Source organism: Gekko japonicus, unplaced genomic scaffold, assembly GCF_001447785.1.
Source record: "Gekko japonicus isolate JY-2015 unplaced genomic scaffold, Gekko_japonicus_V1.1 scaffold544, whole genome shotgun sequence".
NCBI lineage: Eukaryota > Metazoa > Chordata > Lepidosauria > Squamata > Gekkonidae > Gekko > Gekko japonicus.
Window position 1 is genome coordinate 65,575 of NW_015167550.1, and position 19,440 is coordinate 85,014.

At 45.6% G+C, this 19,440-nt stretch overlaps 1 protein-coding gene across 1 annotated transcript in view; it reads left to right on the forward strand.

Annotated features, from left to right (window-relative positions):
* The window catches only part of COL1A1 (collagen, type I, alpha 1), a 54,715-nt gene that overhangs the window by 5,027 nt on the left and 30,248 nt on the right, over positions 1-19,440 (forward strand). Inside the window, exons 6-23 of the mRNA XM_015413671.1 lie at positions 24-98; positions 1,145-1,189; positions 2,461-2,514; positions 2,778-2,831; positions 3,750-3,803; positions 5,607-5,660; positions 6,866-6,919; positions 7,034-7,078; positions 8,220-8,273; positions 8,386-8,430; positions 8,775-8,828; positions 10,209-10,307; positions 10,431-10,475; positions 10,563-10,661; positions 12,308-12,361; positions 12,465-12,572; positions 15,249-15,302; positions 17,281-17,379. Coding sequence (XP_015269157.1) covers positions 24-98; positions 1,145-1,189; positions 2,461-2,514; positions 2,778-2,831; positions 3,750-3,803; positions 5,607-5,660; positions 6,866-6,919; positions 7,034-7,078; positions 8,220-8,273; positions 8,386-8,430; positions 8,775-8,828; positions 10,209-10,307; positions 10,431-10,475; positions 10,563-10,661; positions 12,308-12,361; positions 12,465-12,572; positions 15,249-15,302; positions 17,281-17,379 — 1,146 coding nt within the window. The remainder of the gene's footprint in view (positions 1-23; positions 99-1,144; positions 1,190-2,460; positions 2,515-2,777; positions 2,832-3,749; positions 3,804-5,606; positions 5,661-6,865; positions 6,920-7,033; positions 7,079-8,219; positions 8,274-8,385; positions 8,431-8,774; positions 8,829-10,208; positions 10,308-10,430; positions 10,476-10,562; positions 10,662-12,307; positions 12,362-12,464; positions 12,573-15,248; positions 15,303-17,280; positions 17,380-19,440) is intronic.

The following is a 19,440-nucleotide window of genomic DNA, read 5'->3' on the forward strand; positions in this document are numbered from 1 at the left end:
GCCCCCCCACTTTCTCCCAATAGAACTTCGCTCCTCAATTGTCCTACGGTTATGATGAAAAATCCGGTGGTGGTGGTATGGCTGTTCCTGGCCCAATGGTAAGTCTTTGTGGTCTCCAATGTGACCTGAAGAGGGAGAATTTATTGTGGAAGAAGAAAAGGCGGGAGGAATGGTGAAAAGGGAAAGGGTAGGCTTGGGGACAGATATCAGCCAAAGAACCTTTCAGCCTCCTTCATATCTTAAGATGGTGAAGTTTTGCAAGACAGATAAGAGGTAAGGCTGATGGCTGATGCTTGTTTCACACAGAAGTGATCTTCTTGGAGCTGAGAATCAAAGAGTAACCTGATTTTCCTGACCACAGGAAAGTGGAATATGAGCTGAAAGACCCCCTTTCCATAAGGAAAAGGGATCGGGGGATCATTAAATTTAATCATAATAAGGACAGTATTTGTGGTGACTAATAAGGGTTCATGTGAGGTCCCCCCCCCCCAATCATTCAAACATTGACATTAGTAATCCTCACAGTAACTCTACAAAGTAGGCCATTGCTATAAATGCAGGTCATATGTGAGCTCAATATATAGACGGGGTGGGAGTGGTTAGACTCATGTCTGCTATGCTGCATTGAAAAGAAGTGGGAATGCTTGAATATAAGATTGACAGAGGTAACAGAGGGGCACGTCTCCCAAAGCAAAAGCCCCCCCCCCCCCCCCCCCGGAAATTCTTATCTAACGGTGGGTGAGGGCTTTTTCAAAATGTCTTGTATGTTTTGGTCAAACAGAAAGACCCCACGTTTCCCATAAGTTTCTCTCTAGGAGAAATCTGACGACCCCTTGCTAGCCCATTGACAAGCACCACTGGGAAGCCTTAATATCACGGTGACTGTAAAAAAAAAAAAAGAGGTTTTCCCAAACCAATGCAGATGATGGGTCAAAATGAAAATGATACAAAAGGGATGGCTGGATCCAGAAAACAGGAAAGAAAGAAAGGATCTGGGACTCACCATTATGTAGGGCTTTGAAAAGGACGGAGTCAAGCAAGGTCAAGGCAGGCCTAAAGAGCTTGGGTATCAATTGGGTTCTAGAAAAGATGGGAGAAAATCCACTGAATATGACCATCTGATGGCTTCTTCTTGCCTTTCCAGGGTCCAGCTGGTCCCCGTGGTCTTCCTGGTCCTCCTGGTAGCCCTGTAAGTATTTTTTTTGCTTTCCTCATGAGAATTAGGAAGTAGACCTTAGTACTCCTTACATAAGACAGTGTGTGTTTGGAAATTCAGTCAGTGGGTGCATTGTAGAAACACCAAATTTGGTACATGAAGTAGAGTTTGCCACAGGGTATGGGCAATATGTAGGGATACATCCATGGATGCCTGTCAGTGAAAGAAGCAAGGTGGGATGGAGACAGAGTCAGATTTCCATTGGTGAAGAGAGAAATGTTCATTATTCACATAGCCCTCCCCTTCTTTTCATGAATCAGAAGAAATTATACAGAGTAGGCAGAATATATGCAAACATGCTCAATTTGTGTGGTTTACAGAGTTGTGGAATTCAGCCGTTTTTGGCACAGAATTTGAAGTAGCCTTGGTAACGAGTTTCTTTGCGTTTTGGCCATACAGTCTTCTCTTTAGAGGCCTGCGCCATTCAGAATGTTTGCCTTCTCAGTCATTCTTCAGAGGAGGCGATAGGGCAGAGGAAGTGCTTGGCGATTTCGACTTTTCTCTTTGATGTGGAGTGAGGCTCATGTAGTTAGATCACTTTGGTACCACGGCTTAATACCTATGGACTAATCATGTGTGCTGAACTCCAGGCCCAGAAACCAAAGTGATACAAAACCTACCCCAGCCACCCCCAGGGTGAATTTTGGTGCTTGGGCTAACGGGTTCCTGTAATCCCTGCTCTATAGTGACAACTCAGCTTCCTAATCCAAGATGGGCATGAGGATCTAGTTTCTGCTGGGTGCCCTCTGCCCATGCTTGAGAGAGGCACTCGTGACTTTTATTATCGCTGCCCATCGTTGAGGGCTGAGCTCTGGTGAGCCTTGCCTCCTGTTATTCTTTGTGGAGGGCCGAGCCTTGCCTCCTGTTATTCTTTGCCACTGGCTTATAATTGATTTATGCATACTGCATTGTATTCATTTTCTTAGACTGACAAAGCCAAGGTGTAGGAGGAGGTTCAATACATGAGGGGCATGGGGAAGAAGAAGGTTGCAATGGAGGACCAGGCAATTGTTGTCCTGGGTGTTACAAGACGTACGAAAAGAAAGTTTAGGGTTCACAAAGCAGGGGAGGCTGTTCTGGGCCAAGATTCCTGAAAATGGCACGGAAGGACGAGTGGGGGAGGAAGGCGAAAGACAGGACCAGGACTGAGACAGTTTATGGGCTCCTCCAGGATCCATTCAGAACAAACAGGGGTGCAGTCAGTGACTTGCTTTCTAACACAGCTCTTCCTTTGACTCTTCCAGGGCCCCCAAGGTTTCCAAGGTCCCCCTGGTGAACCCGGAGAGCCTGGTTCTGCTGTGAGTACCATCTGATCTCTGCTTTGCATTCTGGTTTCACATCTAGGCCAAGGGGAACGTTTTTCCAGATCTGTTCTTGGAATTCTCTTTTTCCACCGCTCGAGGGAGCTTTCAGGCAGTAGATGCCAGATTCTTTGGCACTCAGAGGCCCTCTCTAGCCTGCCTTTTGAAGATGGAAGGGGGATATCTGCTGGGCTAGAGATAGGAGTGGAGATGTCTTCTAGCCTTTGATTTTAACAAGTGTGTTTCTCCCAACACTCTAGGGTCCAATGGGTCCCCGTGGTCCTGCTGGCCCTCCTGGCAAGAACGGAGACGATGTGAGTAATCATGCCCTTCTTCAGGGGGGGGGGGACCCCTCTTTCTTGCAAAAATCCAAAGATGGGGTGGGCTCATTAGGCAGGTAAACGTCATCTGTGCTGAATTTTCTCGGCAGTCTGGCACGAGTGAGTTGACTCACATACCTGTCTTCAATTATCTCCAGAAAAGGCAAGTGTGGAGGTCAGAGTGCAAGATGTGATTTTTGCACTGGGCTGGATACCTATTCCAGGTGATGATCAAAGAGCAGCTGCTCATGCTCTCACTGCCTTTGGATGCTTTGCAGTCTGCCTGCCCCAGAGGAGTTTGCTCCATTAAACTATGCCATCTTCAGTCAGAGACCTCAAATGTCCAGCTAGCAACTGACAAGCCCCCAGTGAGCCACATTTATCCCTGTCCAGCGCTCCTTCCTCTGCCTTTCCCCTTCCATCTGAGACATGATAGCCTGTGTAGTCTGCAATGCTTTTCAATTGTCTCTTGAAAATTTTAAAACCACTCTTGCCTGGAAAGTTCAATCGTTTGGATCGTTTTAAATTATGTATTTATTCAGGGCACTTATTACTCCACTTTTCTAACCAATGGGAGAAATGATTAACAACAGTTAATCAAATAAAACAAAAGCAAAAAACAACTCCCCCCCCCCAACAAGACTACATGCTGGACAGGTTCTGAATCAAGGGGTCATCTCACTAAATGGTTGCAGAATGTAAGGCCCAGGCTTACAGTCAAGGGCCAAGAGCCCTTTGGTTCATGCTGAAAGGCTCATGCCTCTGGCCACACAAATGCTTAATACCCGGAAGCAGATATTAAACATGCTTACAAACATGGCCCATCACTCTACAGGTGTATACTTCTACATTAGCTGTAAGCATCATTGGTCCAGAACTGACTTGTAACTTTTGTTCTATTCATTCTTCAAGGGTGAAGCTGGAAAACCCGGCCGTCCTGGTGAACGTGGACCTCCTGGCGCACAGGTAAGAAGTTTCTTCCCAGTTTCTAGCTCTTCGTAGGCCAGTCGTCAAGCGACTACACTTTTATAAACAGAGTTTGGAAATTGAGAACTAGATAGTCTTGAAGGTGAGACCAGTTGTCTAGACCAGCGGTCCCCAACCTTCTTCAGCTGTGGGCACCTTTGGAATTCTGACTCAGCGGGGTGGGTGCAGCCATAAAATGGCTGCCACAGGAGGCGGAGCCAGCCACAAAATGGCTACCATAGCTTACCTTCAGTTACACAGTGAAAATCCTTGTGCTACCAAAGCAATGTTTTTTTAAAAAAATTGTGCAGCCAATCAAATCTCCAGTGGCCAATCAGAACTCTTGCTAGGCAAAAGCCCCACATGGCCACTCCCTCTTTCTATAAACACTTGGTGAGTAATGTGATAGGTGTTGGCAGGCATCATGGCGCTCACAAGCACCATGTTCAGGTCCCTTAATCTTGGTAAAGTTATGTAACCTCCCGTACTTTGAAAGAAATTGAAGAAGAAGCCAGAGATCCATATTAGCAAGGAATAATTTAAATATAATCCCTAGGTGCTTTAAATATAATCCATGGGTTTATTTATTTATTTAGGAACCCATATAAGTACAGAAGCCATAAAACAAAACAAGATAAAATCAGTTAAAACATTAAAAAAAAATTCAAACAATCAGATGGCAAATAATTGACCCATCCCAGTTCCAACTGCCAGCTACTTCATGGACAGGGGGGAAGAGGGAGAGGGAGATGTAAACAGCAGAGACCAGAGAAGGGTGCCAACTGAGATGGAAACTTTGCTGTCCTCAACCAATGATGTCTTATTGTTGGGTTTTGCTTAGTAGAGCAATGTTGTGCACTAGAAAAATAATGCAGGCACAGAAACATGTGTGATTAGCTTCTAACAGAAGTTTACTAAATTGAGAAAATTAGGAAGGGTTACATGGAAAAAAATGATAAACATTCTAACTGATCTTTCCTAGTCCTAACTCCATCTTGTCTTCGTCATGGATAGAATGTGCACACACAGAACAAAGGAGAGAGTTTACCCCCCAAAAAAAACCTCCACCTCCTGTGTACATGACAAACTGCATGTAGCATCCTCAATAAATTGTTCGGCCAATAGACATTCCCCAGTTCATCTTAATTAGGAATAATACCTCCTCTTCTCTGACGGGAAAAATGTGCCCAATACCTAATTTGTTCTAACCTGACTAGGTGACATTAGCATACACAAACAACAATTTTACTCTCTCATGACTGAAGTGTAACATTTGCAAAAACCTAACACTTATGATACATTTTTATCTCCCTCGCTTCATCATCCCAAATAATCCTGCAAGGCGGTAGGATAAATTGAGAGATACAGCCTTTCTGAAGGCCACATTGTCTAACTGGCAGGAGTTTGAATCCACATCGAAAACTAGAATTCTCTGCATCACACAGGCTCTAAGAGTCACCAAAACAGATGATTCCCGAGAGACTCCTTCCCAAACTGTGGATTCGGAGCACTTTGGCTTGATCTCAGCCAAAAGAGGCTATTGATCTTGAGTAGGCTTCAAGAGGGATGTTCAAGACAAGACATGATTCCAAGAACAGAATTAGCCATTGAGGATGCATTAGAACTTCTTAGGCCTTTTTAATCATTACGTTACAATGCTGTAGCTATTGATCAAAGGCAGATTACAGATCCTTCAATCATATGAGATGCCTTGATGTGACGATGACTCACACCTACTGAAAGATGAAAGCTCCTTTGTTGTTGTTGCTGTTGTAAAATAATCTCTCGTCTTTTTTGTTACAGGGTGCCCGTGGTCTTCCAGGAACTGCTGGCCTGCCAGGCATGAAGGGACACAGAGTAAGTGCATTCCACTTGTTCAATATCCGGTTAAATTCAGGAACCTTGTAATTCAGTGTCCCAAGACTAAACTACTGTTAGGACAATGCATACATTTCTTTCAAAGCCTTTAAGATCCTCAGAAATTTATTAACAGCACCTGTGATTGTCACAGGGACACCTTCATTGCATAATTCCTGGCAATCATGGCTGCCATAAAGGCGATGGCTTTGGCGCTCTATGTCCTGTTCCCTGTTTGTTGTCCCTCCAGGGCAACTGTGTGAAACAAGATGCTGGACTAGAGGGACCACCCGCCTGATCCAGCAGGGCTTTTCTTATGATCTTGTGTATGACACCCCCAGTCCCGTAGACATGTGAACCTTGGAATAAAGTCCCCTTTTCTGGATGATTACCATAGGAATGAGTCAAGGCCCGAGTTAACAAGGCCATTAAGGGTTTAGTTTAAAAGCTAATCTTGGGCTCCGGTCACACGGGCCGGAAAATGCGGGGGGGGAGCGTGGCTGTTTGCCCCGGAGCAAAATAACGCGCAGTTGCGCAATCAGACGTCCCATCGAGGTCCCGTCGAGGTTCCGTGGTTGGGGGGAGGTGCCAATCACACGACCATCCTGCAGCGTGGCAAAGAAGCAGCGCGGCGCGATCACAGCAGCAATGGCTAGGCACCGCTGCCGTGGCAAACAAGGTTGTGTATTTTTTTTAACTGCAGTGTGCGCATGTGCCGTTGGGTGCTTGTGCGCATCCCCTGGAGACTTGGGGGGGGACTTTTTCGCGATGGGACATGGGCGGACGCCGGATGCCACGAATTACCACCGGAAATGCGATCAGACGCCCGCCCTTGCCCCACGGTTTCCGGAAACTAGTACCTCAGAGGTACTAGTTTTTTACAGCGCATCTTCGGCGGGAAGCCTCGGGTTAGCCATGGGAGCTCTACGCTGCCCAGATGTTGCGGTGAGATCACGCCCGTAAAATCCGCCTATCTTCCGTCTCTGTAGCGTGGCTAATGCTCCGTGTGACCGCAGCCTTGATTAGTTTAAAAGCTAATTTTCTATTTTAGTTGAGCATTGCATTATGGAGCTCATAGCATTTTTATTTAAGCATAAAAGTACAGACACACACACGCACACCCCCTTTTGGGAGTTCTCCTGCTTGGATTCTAATAGTTCTCTTCTTTCTCCTTCTCCATCCAACCATCTGTCTACTTGTTTTAGGGTTTCAGTGGTCTTGATGGTGCTAAGGGTGATTCTGGTCCAGCTGGTCCCAAGGTGAGTCTCCACGTTACATGTGGACTTCCTAAAAGTTTGTAAAGACTTCCTTTTCCTCCTCTTTCAGTATCTGGATACTGACATCTGTTTTGGGTTCCCCCCCACTTTCTTTAGGGTGAACCTGGCAGCCCTGGTGAGAATGGTGCCCCTGGACAAGTAGTGAGTATATATTATTCTCATTCTTCCATCCACTGTTTTGAAGGAATACATCATTTGTCACCTTTGCAAGCATAGATTGAGTACAGTGTTCTCTCTAAGATGAGTTAGTGTGAGCTAGCTCACAGTTTTTTAGCCGCCGGTTGACACATTTTTGTCTTAGCTCAGGAAGGATGGCTGCAGAGCAGACCGATCTATGCAGTAGCCAAATCCCTCATTCACAACTTTAATGCCAGTGACTCACAGAGTAGAATCTTTGCTCACAAGACTCCGCAGCTTAGAGAGAGCATTGATTGGGTATCAGCAAAAAAGGGGGTGGGGTGAGAGTTGTCCCACTTACATCGCTGAAACCAAGGAACTGCATTTCCCTGGAGTTATTTCAGTTAGTTGGCTCTAATCTTGGATTCCGTTAGAATTTATTCCGAATCTGCTCCATCTTTGGAATCAACTGAAACTCGTTTATCTGAAGATGTCCTGTATACTACGCTTTCTTCACGATCTGTCCAATGAGCACTGGCGACCATTTGATTACCTCACGTTAACTACAGAAATCGGTGCAAACTGAGGGGATTTTCAGTCTGAATCCACCCTTACGTGATGTCCTCTGTGAGGAACAGAACCCCTTGAAATGAAGGAGGGATGCCAAGGAGAGCCGCGGGCTCTGTGGAAGATTTCTTCTTTCCCCCAGGGGCAAGGACCAGGAGCCTTGGAAGAACTGGATGTTAGTAGCATCCGAGTAGGAAAAAGAACAGAGAAAAGGCTCTTTCTCTTCGTCTGATGGACCCCCACGATGATATTTAGCAACTTTCAGATGCAGTTACAGACCGATACAAAAGAACAGAAACACATAGCAAGAGAGAGAGAGAGACCCTGACTGGGAAACAGGAAGGGGTGTCTTTAAATATCAGCTTTAAGTTAGGGGCTTCTGTACAGAACGAAGAACCAAATTAGGCCTTCCAGATGAGGATCCTGGCAAATCAAGCCTTCTGGTTGATGAGAGAACTCATCAAAGCCAGTAGACGTAGAGCAATGATATACATGCTAGAGAAAAGACAGGCCAATGAAAGGATGGGGCATAGTAACGGGGCGCCGATCAAAAAGATGCTTTCTCTCAGCTGACCGTGTTTCATCTTCTTCTGCTTAGGGCCCACGTGGTCTTCCTGGTGAGAGAGGCCGCCCTGGTGCTTCTGGCCCTGCCGTAAGTATTTCCCCTGTACACTGCTAGACCCCGACATACTGCGGTCCTTGAAGGGCTGGCCCCGGTTCGGCGCGAAACTGGTTGTAACTCAAGTTGCTGTCCCTCCCTACAGGGTGCTCGTGGTAACGATGGTGCTGCCGGTGCTGCTGGCCCCGCAGTAAGTATTTCTGTTGTGTCCTGCTTCTCCTAATTGGCCTTAATAGTGCTAAGGGCGATTATCACTTTCTGGGCAGAGAGCAATTCAGCCATGAAAAATGTTGGCTACTGTCAACCTCTGGGTTTGTTCTATATGGTGGGTCTGCAAGGCAGGCCGCTCCTGCAATTAACCAGCTACGGGAAGGCATAATTTTGTCTCAACTTTCTCCTGTCTGTTTTCAAAGCAGAGGCCAGACCCTTGGCCACAGCTGGTGCTGAGTGGGCTGGTGCTAGGTGGTAGTTAGGCTGAGGCTGTAAGGAGAACTGTATAGCCACCACTTCATGTCTTGTCCCTTCTTCTTTTAGGGTCCCACTGGTCCAGCTGGTCCCCCTGGCTTCCCTGGCGCTGTTGGCCCGAAGGTAAGAACACTGACTAACTCAACATCTATAAATAACTGCTTTGGGGGAGATTCACCACAGAAGTGTCACAGTGGCTGAATTATTTCATTATTCGTTTTTACCAACTTCATTTAGACTCCATCTTTCTGCCCGATGGAACCCAAAGTGACTCACATTGTTCTCGACTCCATTTTTATCCTGACAATAACCCTGTAAGCAGGTTTGGCAGAGAGTGCGTGACTGGCCCAAGCTCACCCAACAAGCTTCCATGGCAGAGTAGGGATTCGAACTTGGGTCTCTCAGGTCCTAGTCAGACACTCGAACCACAACACCACACTGGCTCCCCTTTAGCCCAACCTCTCCGACCACAGTATTCTGTTTAATATTTTTAAGGGAAGGCTTTGGTTTTGCAATCTGTTTTTTAGACTGCTGTATTGACATCTCTGTTCCTTACCACATACCTCTTAATAAACCAACCACGAGCATTTCATTCATCTGAACTACTACTCATAACCCCCAGTAAGGAGACAGTTTTTGAAAGAGCTTCTTCCTAAAAACCTGTGGGTCATCCTGGCTTAGCTACAAGACTGAGAAACATTCACTGCTAAACTTGCCGCCATTCTCATATGACAGGAGTGGGTTGGTTGCCCATAGTACCATACCAAGCCACCTTAGAAATGTTTGAACCCTAAGGCCCAACCTCATTGCTTTTCATTCTAGCATCACATATGCCTATAGCTGACAACTCCAGCTTGGGAAATTTGTGGAGATTCAGGGGTGGCACCCGGCAAGGACAGTTTGGGGAGGGGGCAGAGCTCAGTGGGGTACAGTGCCCTAGAGTCCATCTTTCACAGCTGCCATTTTCTCCAGGAGGACTGATCTCTGTAGTCTGGACTGGAGATCAGTTGTAATTCCAAAAGAACTCCAGGCCCCATCTGGAGGTGGGAAGTTGGCAACTCTACATATACCTCAGGGACTGATGATGATGCTGTGGGAAGTGACCACACTGTAGAACCTTCCGCATGATCTCCAGGTTATGATAACCAAATCAGAGGTGGAACCATAAAGGAACGGTAATGAGACTGTCCCAGTAATATAAGAAGTATAGGCCACAGACCTTACAAGTAGGCTTCCAAGACGCGGAATGAAAACTTCATTGAAAGGGAGTAATCTTTCTCCAGCAGCAAGCCTCAGTTATCCGGACTCAGATGGAGTGAGGTTCTGATAAGCCTCATTTAGGTGACAGGACCTGTAGTAGTATAGCAACCTGACAGGAAAACAGAACCTTAAGACCTCAGTAAGAGAAGGTAGGGAGTAGTAAAGATTGTCAGGAAAGGAAGATGTCACCATCAGCCCTGAGGAAGACTACTTATGTTCCCTCTTCTTTCTTTTGCTGCTCAGGGTGAAACTGGTCCCCAAGGTGCTCGCGGTGGTGAAGGCCCACAAGGAGCTCGTGGCGAACCTGGCCCAGCTGGTCCTGCTGGAGCTGCCGGTCCTTCTGTAAGTACTAACACCAGTTCATTTCCCCCCATTTTTATTCATTCTGGTATTCATCAGAATTTTCCAGGAGATATTCTTCTCTGATAATAATCCGCCTCTTTTCCTCCTCTTCTTCTGTTTTAGGGCAACCCTGGTTCTGATGGTCAACCTGGTAGCAAGGGAGCCACTGTAAGTATCATTTCACAGTGTTATTCTCACTTCCTCTACCATCACCACTGCCGACATTTGTCTTACCAGCTTTGTTCACTCTTCTAGGGTGCTCCTGGTATTGCTGGCGCTCCTGGCTTCCCTGGTGCCCGTGGCCCAGCCGGACCTCAGGGTCCCAGCGGCGCTCCTGGACCCAAGGGTAACAGCGTAAGTGTCACCTCATGGTCATTTGTCTTTTTTTTTCCCATTTAAGTCACATCTACCTTCAAAGGCTGTTGAACAAATGAAGAGCTGGGCATCTGGGCTCACCCTTCAGCTCCCACTGATTTCCTTAATCACAAGAGACCACAGGGATATGATTGCCAACTCTGGGTTTGAAAATTCCTTTAGGTTTGGGAGTGGAACCTGGGGGGGTGTTTTGGGGAGGGGAGGGACCTCAGTGGGACCTCAGAGGGACTGTAGAGTTCACCTGCCAAAGCAGCCATTTTCTTCAGGGGGACTGATCTCTGTAGTCTGGCAGTAGTAATTCCAGGAGGTCTTCTGGCCCCACGTGGAGGTTGGCAACTTTAGCAATGCAGGAAGTATCTTCCTCTGTGTATGCCCCTATTGCAGGCTCTCTAACTGTGTTTGCTCAATAATAGCAGTAGCTAAGTCCTCAGTATGTCCACCCAGTTTCTGAAATGTTCCAGATATGTATCCAGTGTATGTTAAGTGCCATCAAGTCACTTCCAATTTATGGCAACCGTACACATTTACATGTCATACTTGAGCAGAAACAGTCTCAAAGCCGTTCACATGCAAAGGCTGAAATCAGTAAGTTACCTAAACTTCAACTTATGGCAACCCTGTACATCAACGACCTCCAAAATGTCTTATCATTAACAGCCTTGCTCAGGTCTTGCGAACGGAGGGCCCTTGTGGCTTCCTTTATTGAATCAATCCATCTCATGTTGTGTCTTCCTCTTTTCCTGCTGCCTTCAGCTTTTCCTATTGTCTTTTCCAGTGACTCTTGTCTTTCATCATGTGACCAAAGTACAATAGCCTCAGTTTAGTCGTGTTAGCTTTTAGGGAGAGTTCAGGCTTGGTTTGAAATAGAACCCACCAATATGTCTTTTTGGCAGTCCACGATATCCGTAAAACCCTCATCCAACACACCACATTTCCAATGAATCAACTTTATTCCTGGACTAGATGGCCTGTATGGCCCCTTCCAACTCTGTGATTCTATGATATGATTCAGTTTTCTTCTAAAAACCTTCTAAAAATCTGGCTGATTTGGTTACCACTTTGGTCACTTATCAAACCACTTTGGTCACTTATCAAACCTCCCAACAAGTACTGTGGTCTGAAATTCTGAAAATTACACTATTCCAAAGCTGCTTTTGCGCAGCCAGTGAGATTTTTTTTATATATATACAATGAGATTTTTAGACATATTATCAAAACGTCAAGTAAAGGTAATGGTATCGAAATGTACATTTTAAAGGTAACCATTCCAAAATGACTGAAAAGGATGTTCCAGACACCTTGTTCCACAGAGAGCTTGTCAGCTAGAATACCTGTTCAGATATGACACATGTTGGGAGGAATTTTATCAGCTTCCCTTGCTATGCTTCCCATCGCCAATCCCTTTTTGACAGGTGTCAAAGCTAATTACTGGTTGCGTTGGCACTTTATCCAGAGCTGTCCTTCCCTAGACGGTGTTGTTAACAGAGCCTGCGAGAGCATCACAGAGAAACCACCTAGTCTTGTCCTCTTGAAGGAACTCAGTAGGATAAGGAAAAGAAATGCATCATTGTGTTGCTTTCACTGAACCAGAGAACTGATTCTTTTATTTCTTTTCATATCTCTAGGGTGAACCTGGTGCTCCTGGAAACAAAGGTGATGCTGGTGCCAAAGGCGAATCTGTAAGTCTCCTTCTCGCAAATCCACATGTGTTGCAACTGTAATTTTCCCCAGTTTTGCTTCCAGAAGCAATTGCCCTCATTGTCTTAATTGGCCTTTCCTTAGGGCCCCGCTGGTGTCCAAGGTCCCCCTGGGCCCCCTGGTGAAGAAGGCAAGAGGGGATCCCGTGGTGAGCCTGGACCTGCTGGCTTGCCTGGACCTGCTGGCGAACGTGTATGTAGCATCTTTCATCTTTTAGTCTTCCCCCATCTCTGGGCACTAGGGTCTCATATGCTTGGAGCACCTGTTCAGAACGGTTTGTTTGTGAGCAGGACATAAGTCCCTTGAATATACCCACAGTACATTATTCAGCAGATTAGCTAGGAATTGCAAAAACCATTTGCAAAGGAAACCAAAGCTGACCAGAAAGCAAGACACAAGTCTCAATCAATCAATGGGTCATTCCCCCAGGGAAAGCTGTTCCGAAAACAGAGCACGCTGCCGAACTTCAAAGGAAACTGAATCTGCAGGCGTGAGGCTACCTTTGCCAGCGATTAGCAAATGTCTATTAAGAAAGTGAAGACTTACAATGCAATTCTATGCAGAGTTAGCCCACTGACTTCAATAGGCTTAGGCTGGCATAACTGCACAGGATTTCACTGCCAATTAACACACAGTGTGTCCTTTGCTCATTTAGTGGTCTAAACCCACAAGGACTAACTATTTAGGCATCATAAGTGAGCTGGATCTTTCTGTTCTCTCCCACTGAACAAATCTGCACTGCATTCACTCCACAGCTTCTAAGGATTTAAGTTTTGCTCACACATTACAGTTGAATCCACGTACATTCTGGATGTGCATGTGTATATTCTTTGAGTTCAGTGGCACCTCTAAGACCAGCAAAGTTTAATTCTGGGTACAAGCTTTCATGTGCAAGCACAGTTCTTCAGAAACTGAAGATTCTGAAGAAGTGTCCTTGCACACGAACGCTTATACCCAGAATTAAACTTTGTTGGTCTTAAAGCTGCCACTGGACTCAAACTTTGTTCTGCTGCTTCAGACCAACACGGCTACCCACCTGGATCTATCTTCATGTGTGTACATTTGTTTGTAAAAAAAAGAAGAAGAAGAAATATCCAATGCATATTCATTCTACAAATGAAACTGGGAACCAGTACCTGGATAAAGGTGGGGTTTGAATCACACATTCAGCTATACACGTATTGAATGTAACATGAGAATTACTCGAGACGTGTATAAAGAAAAATCGGGTATATACTGTACACAGGTTGTACATGTGTTCCCTGTAACTTGGGAACAGGGCTTTAGTTAAATCTTGCTCTAGAAATCAGCCCTGTATTTCCTCTCCATTCCTCAGCTGAAACCACCGGACAATTTCATGAGAACCGATTCATACTGAAAATAAACCATCTTTAAGGTCAAAAAGCCATCCTCTCTGTTTGGTGACAATCAAATGTCTTCAACTCCTTCAGGCCAATGAGATCAAAACTCCCCTTCCATCGTCATACTCCTCCCCCCTTTTTACATTGTCCTATAAGGTGTTGCATAATACTCTTGAATGAGACACCTGGGAAACTGCTGTGTAGGTTTCTTTCTGGATTAGAAAAAAGACCCTATAAGGGGAGTCCTGCTGGGACCAGACAAGAGGTCCATCTGTTCCATCATCCTGTTTAACAGGATGGCCCTACAGTTGCCCTGGAGGGCCGACAAACAAGGCATAGAGGCCTGATCCTTCACCACAATGGTGCCTCCTAGCACTGGTATTCAGAAGACGGCTAGTAGCCATTGATGGACCTCTCCTCCTTGAATCTATCTAATCCCCTTTGAATAAGAACATATGCAACTTTTTCAGCACCTTTTCTCTATTTGGAGTCACAGGTGCTGCCTTGAGGCAAAGGGAGAGTTGATTAGTACACAAGCCTGCCTTTAGCCAGAAGGATGAATGATGGTTCTTGAGAGAAAAGCATTCTTATTGATTACATTTATACACTCCTTTCTTGAACCATTCAGCTCAGGGTGATCTCCAGGAGGTCTTCCATCCAGACCCATAAACCACTAAGGTGCAGCAAGGTTCCTGTATCTTGTGCCCTCAGACCATATCCTGGGCCCATTATTCCAAATCTGGAGTTGCCCTGTGTGGATCTGTGGATGGGGTGATGTGATGTGGATGGGAGTCTGTCGTGGGAATCGGTGGAGTGCCTGGATTCAGTAGCCTTTGACAGCGCAATCTTGAGCATGTTTACTTAGAAGTAAGCCCTGGTGAATTCACTGGGATTTACTGCCACACAAGGTGTCGCCAATGAAATGACAATGGAACGTGGTAGCCAATCAGATGACAATGGAACTTTACTTAGCACTGTGCCATTCGTGCAGCAGACGCGCTAACCAGTAATGGAACTTTACTTAGCACTGTGCCATTCATGCACAAGCAGACGCGCTAACTAGCTTGTGCAAAGCGGCCTATGCAATTCTGCATAGTGTTGTATTGCATTTCCAAATTAATAAAGTCGAGTTGTATTTTAAAAGACAGTCTTCTGTGGGGGGGGAACCCCATTGTGTGTTTACAAATATGCACGGATTTGCAAAACTGCGCATAAACCACTATAACTATGCTTGTGCTAGGCCTTACAGTGGTGGAAGACGAGATCTGGATATAATAGAGTTAACTTAGTTCATGCCTCTTGCAAAAAGTTTAAAAATGCACTTCCGCCTGCACAACAGCACTTTCACATGTACTATAGGACAGAGGCCAGTGATTTTTTTCCCCCTGCCTGCAACACGATAAGTGGTCCTATTTTAACATTCTGACAAGAGGGTCCTCTTTGGGGCTCGCATATTGGTAGAGCTGGATAGGTGGCACTCACCTCATCTCCTTTCTCCCCTTCACAGGGTGCTCCCGGAGGCCGTGGTTTCCCTGGCTCAGATGGCATTGCTGGTCCCAAGGTAGGTGTCTGTCCCATGCTGTTGGTATCTTTTCTACAGAAAGAAAGGCATAGACATTCTAAAAAGGACTACACCTCAAGGTCTTATGGAAGCCAATAGCCACACTCCCATTATTCCCTTGAGGTCAGGGATGAGGGATTAGGATGAAATCTGGCCAATGTTTTCTTGAAGTGAAACAGTACTTCCACACTGTGGGGCAGAATTTGGGGCAGGGGAGATGTGGATTTTCCATACTTTAAAAATTGATTCTTCCCCCCCCCCCAGCCTACAGTTTAAAACAATTTAGAATTAAGGTGAGGTTCAGTAGTTTAGCGGTATTATATTTTTACACGCACAGTAAAGTTTACTGTGTTGGGCCCTCATAAGAGACTGTGAGGTAGGCCAAAGGTGCACCCTAGTAAAGTCTGTTTGGTGACAATCATATGTCTCGAATTCCTTCAAACCGATGAGTAGTTGAACTGTTACAAAAAGAGAGAAAGAAAGAAGGAGGAATTCTGGGGATCCATATTCTATGGCATGGAACTCCTCCCATTTTACCTCAGATGTGTAGGGACTGTCCAGATTTACTCGGCATTGTGGGAATGACATTTTGTACATGATGTCCGGGGGTTCTGGCATGCTGTACGTATTCCTCTGTCCATTAAAACAGGACCATTTTTTTGTTTCTTTTATCTGTATCTCAGGGTAGAAGGTGACTAACAGTTAAACATCTAAAAAAGACATTAAGATCCGGCATTAAAATATAAGGTTAAAAGAAACCGACAGTTTCCAATTTGAACTAACTTCTGGGTCTATATTATCATCGCTTTACAGATAGGGAACTAAGAGGGGGGTTGAGGTAACCACTGGCCCAGACCCATACTGAGTTGATAGCAACCGTGTGACTTGAATCCAGATTTTTGGGGTTGTGATCTAGCTGCCCAGCAAACACCAAAAATATAGGGAGCTTCCAGACACCAAAGGAACATCTGCATCTCCCCAAAGCATCTGAACAATTTCGTAGGAGCTTAAAGGAGCTGGCAAGGCTTGACCATCAGACAGACTGGAGGCCTTTACTGCTCCTTTAGGAGCTTAAAGGAGCTGGCAAGGCTTGGCCTTTACTGCTCCGTTGTCCTCGAACCTTCCATGATCCTTACTCCCAAGTGACAAAAACTGCTTTTGATGCCAGCTCCTCTTTCTCCCCTTCCTGTTGTTTCAGATCAAATTGTACTGTCAAGCTGGGTGCCAAGGTCTGAAGTATATAAAGTGCTCCTCCCCCCCCCATCCCACAAAAATCACTTTCAACTTTCCCCACCCCGTTTATTACATACCCCAAGGGCTTTTGTGAGCCTTTTGTTCTGGGCACCAGAACTTGGCTGGGAAACAGCTTCCAGCTTTCCTTCCACCTTCTCCCCCTTTCCATCCCTTTAAGCGCTTTCATCCACTTCAGTGCTTTCATCCTTGGATTTCATATTCTGCCCCTAAATCACCATAGGTTGAATCCAGCCAGCTTTCTCATCCAATCTTGTCTAATCGTCCTCTTTAGTGCTGTCCCCGTCCCACATGGCTTTTGTCCATGTAGGGCTAAAGTAGCCTTTCGATGTGGTTGAAGGGGACCGTTTCTTCCCTTTTCACCAGCAGAAAAGATGGTAGGATCCAACCTTTGGGAATTATCCAATTTCATTCTAAGTGGGCTTGCTGGTATTAATTTGATTTAAATGGAACCGAAACCACAGCATATACTGCTCATACGAGGGCACTTTGGGCCTTTTGGTGGACCAGTGGCGCAGCTAACATATTATTATTTTGCAGATCCATGTATGCATTTTGAGCTCCCCCAACTCCAAACCAAGCAGTACTGACCTCCATTCCCCATTCACCTCTTTGTATTCTATTATTCTTTGAGTCTAGCACTACTAAGAGGGTCCAGGAACTTAGGACAACAATTCACTCACCTCTAACTCATACAATCTTTTCTTGACTCCTTTTCTTCTTCCAGGGTCCCCCTGGTGAACGTGGATCTCCTGGCCCCGCTGGTCCCAAAGGATCTACTGGTGAAGCTGGACGCCCTGGCGAACCTGGTCTCCCTGGAGCCAAGGTAAGTGAATGACAAGTGCTTGGACAGAGGCACAGTCCCCAAACAGGAAGTAGCTCCATGGCTTCCTGTTCACTCCTGTGCAACAGAGAACAAGGCATACTGTATCACAAGACTCCATTTCAATAGATTTGGAGCCCAGATCAGAACTTAATAGTGCCCCATATCAGGGAGTCATAAGCTTCTCTTGATCTGATAGCGAGTAATTTTCATTATTTGTATTTTCAGCATACCTTCTTAATGCGGGTTCAGGGCAGGCGGGCAGCATTCCCCACTGAGCAAAACAGAGTTCAGTCCTATTGTTAAACCAATGCGATACAACAGTAATGCTACTGATATCACCCTTTCCTCTGAAGGGGGAGAACTAGGGGTTAGTTCTTGTGGATAAATTTACCATACAGAGCATTCCTTTTTGTGCAATGTGCAAACCTGGAATAAAACACAAAACAGCAAACATTTCCCCTTTCTCTTCACTTAATCCATAGGCTTTTCCAGATCTAGACAATGAGGAACTCCTTGTACCTTTAAAGAGTTGGATGGAAAGGGTCCCATCACATTATTATAGTGATGGGAGAAGCCTGATAGGATGGTCTCTTCCATGCTTCTATGATACAGGGGCCTCTCAAGGTTCAGAACTGACCACTTAATAATTCAGAATACCCAATAAAAGGTATACATACACTATTCCAGATTCCCTACCACCTTCAAAAAGGAAACCACAGTCCTGTAAAAGTAAAATAGAACGTTTAGGTATGCATTCCTTGCCCATTTGTTATAACAACCAGTTTAAGAGACCTCTAACAACAAGCTTTATAGATACTAAACAGAATAAAACTGGGCTAAAAGGGGAAACTTTTTGTTTGTGTACAAAGTTGCAAATTTTCATCAATAGGAGAAGCCCCCCCCCCCAATATATTTGCCCTGTTGGTGGTGGTGGTGGTGGTGGTTTTGGTGCATCCTCTGCTCAAATCACCAAAAACAGGGCAAATATATAGGGGCTACGCTGATCCAGAATGCCAGATATGTTTACCCCCGTGGCACTGTGACATCACCCACCTATGTGATTTGTGACTGGCTGGGATCACTCCACAAAGGGGGGGGGGAGCCTTTTAAAATAAAAAACAGAAGCGACGGGAAACAATTACTGCAAACAGCTGTGAAAAGTGCCGGGATGGGGGGAAGGGGAAAGCAAAGTTCAAAGGAGAATTTCAGTCTCCGGAAGGATCCCATTTTACTTGGAACCATGAATGGCCATCCAGGGCAGCCCTAGAAATAAGTGACTTGCACAAAGCTTCCAGCACACCAAGGGCTGAGCCACTCAAATACTTCCCGGACTGGGCACCTCAGCTCTCGAGAGCTGTCCCTTGCTCCGTGGCTTGAGCCCTGCTTCCCAGCAACCACTCCGAGCCACAAATGGCTTGCTAATTTATTTTGTCCCATTTATTAACCATTTTTCAACCAAGGCGACATCTCAAATCAAAAGCCATCCAAAATCAGTTTCGAGTAGCCTAGGAAAACCCAGAAAATAGCAATAAAGCAATATTAGCACTGGAACTAATGAATGGAACTCAAGTGGGGAAGTTTTTTAAAAACAGGAAAATCTTCATTTACTGGCAAAAGAAATTCCAGCGGCAAAGGGATTTATTGGATGTATTAATTATCCAAATATTCTGCCACAGCTGGAGAGTATTTGAATGAAGAGCAAGGCAAATCCAGCTGTTTAACAATTGACACATAGAGGGTTCGATCCAGCCAGCTGTTTGGCTTAATCTTGTCTGATTCCGCTCCTTAGTACAGCCTCCATTCCACAAGGCTTTTTTCCACACATGTCCCACAATCCCCACCATCGCCTTCTTGGTAGTCATAGGGGACCCACTCCTTCCTTCTTCTCCAGTGGAAAAGCTGGCTGGATGCAAACTCTACACTGTGTGTCAAAATGTTTTGTTTCCATTGGCCAGAGGTTTAAAGTCCTGGGAAGCGAGTGTCATTCTAAACCTTGAATGAATTGAAGCAGTTGGATTCTGCACGAATACGACTGTTTCCCTCAGTGAGATGTGCAAGGCA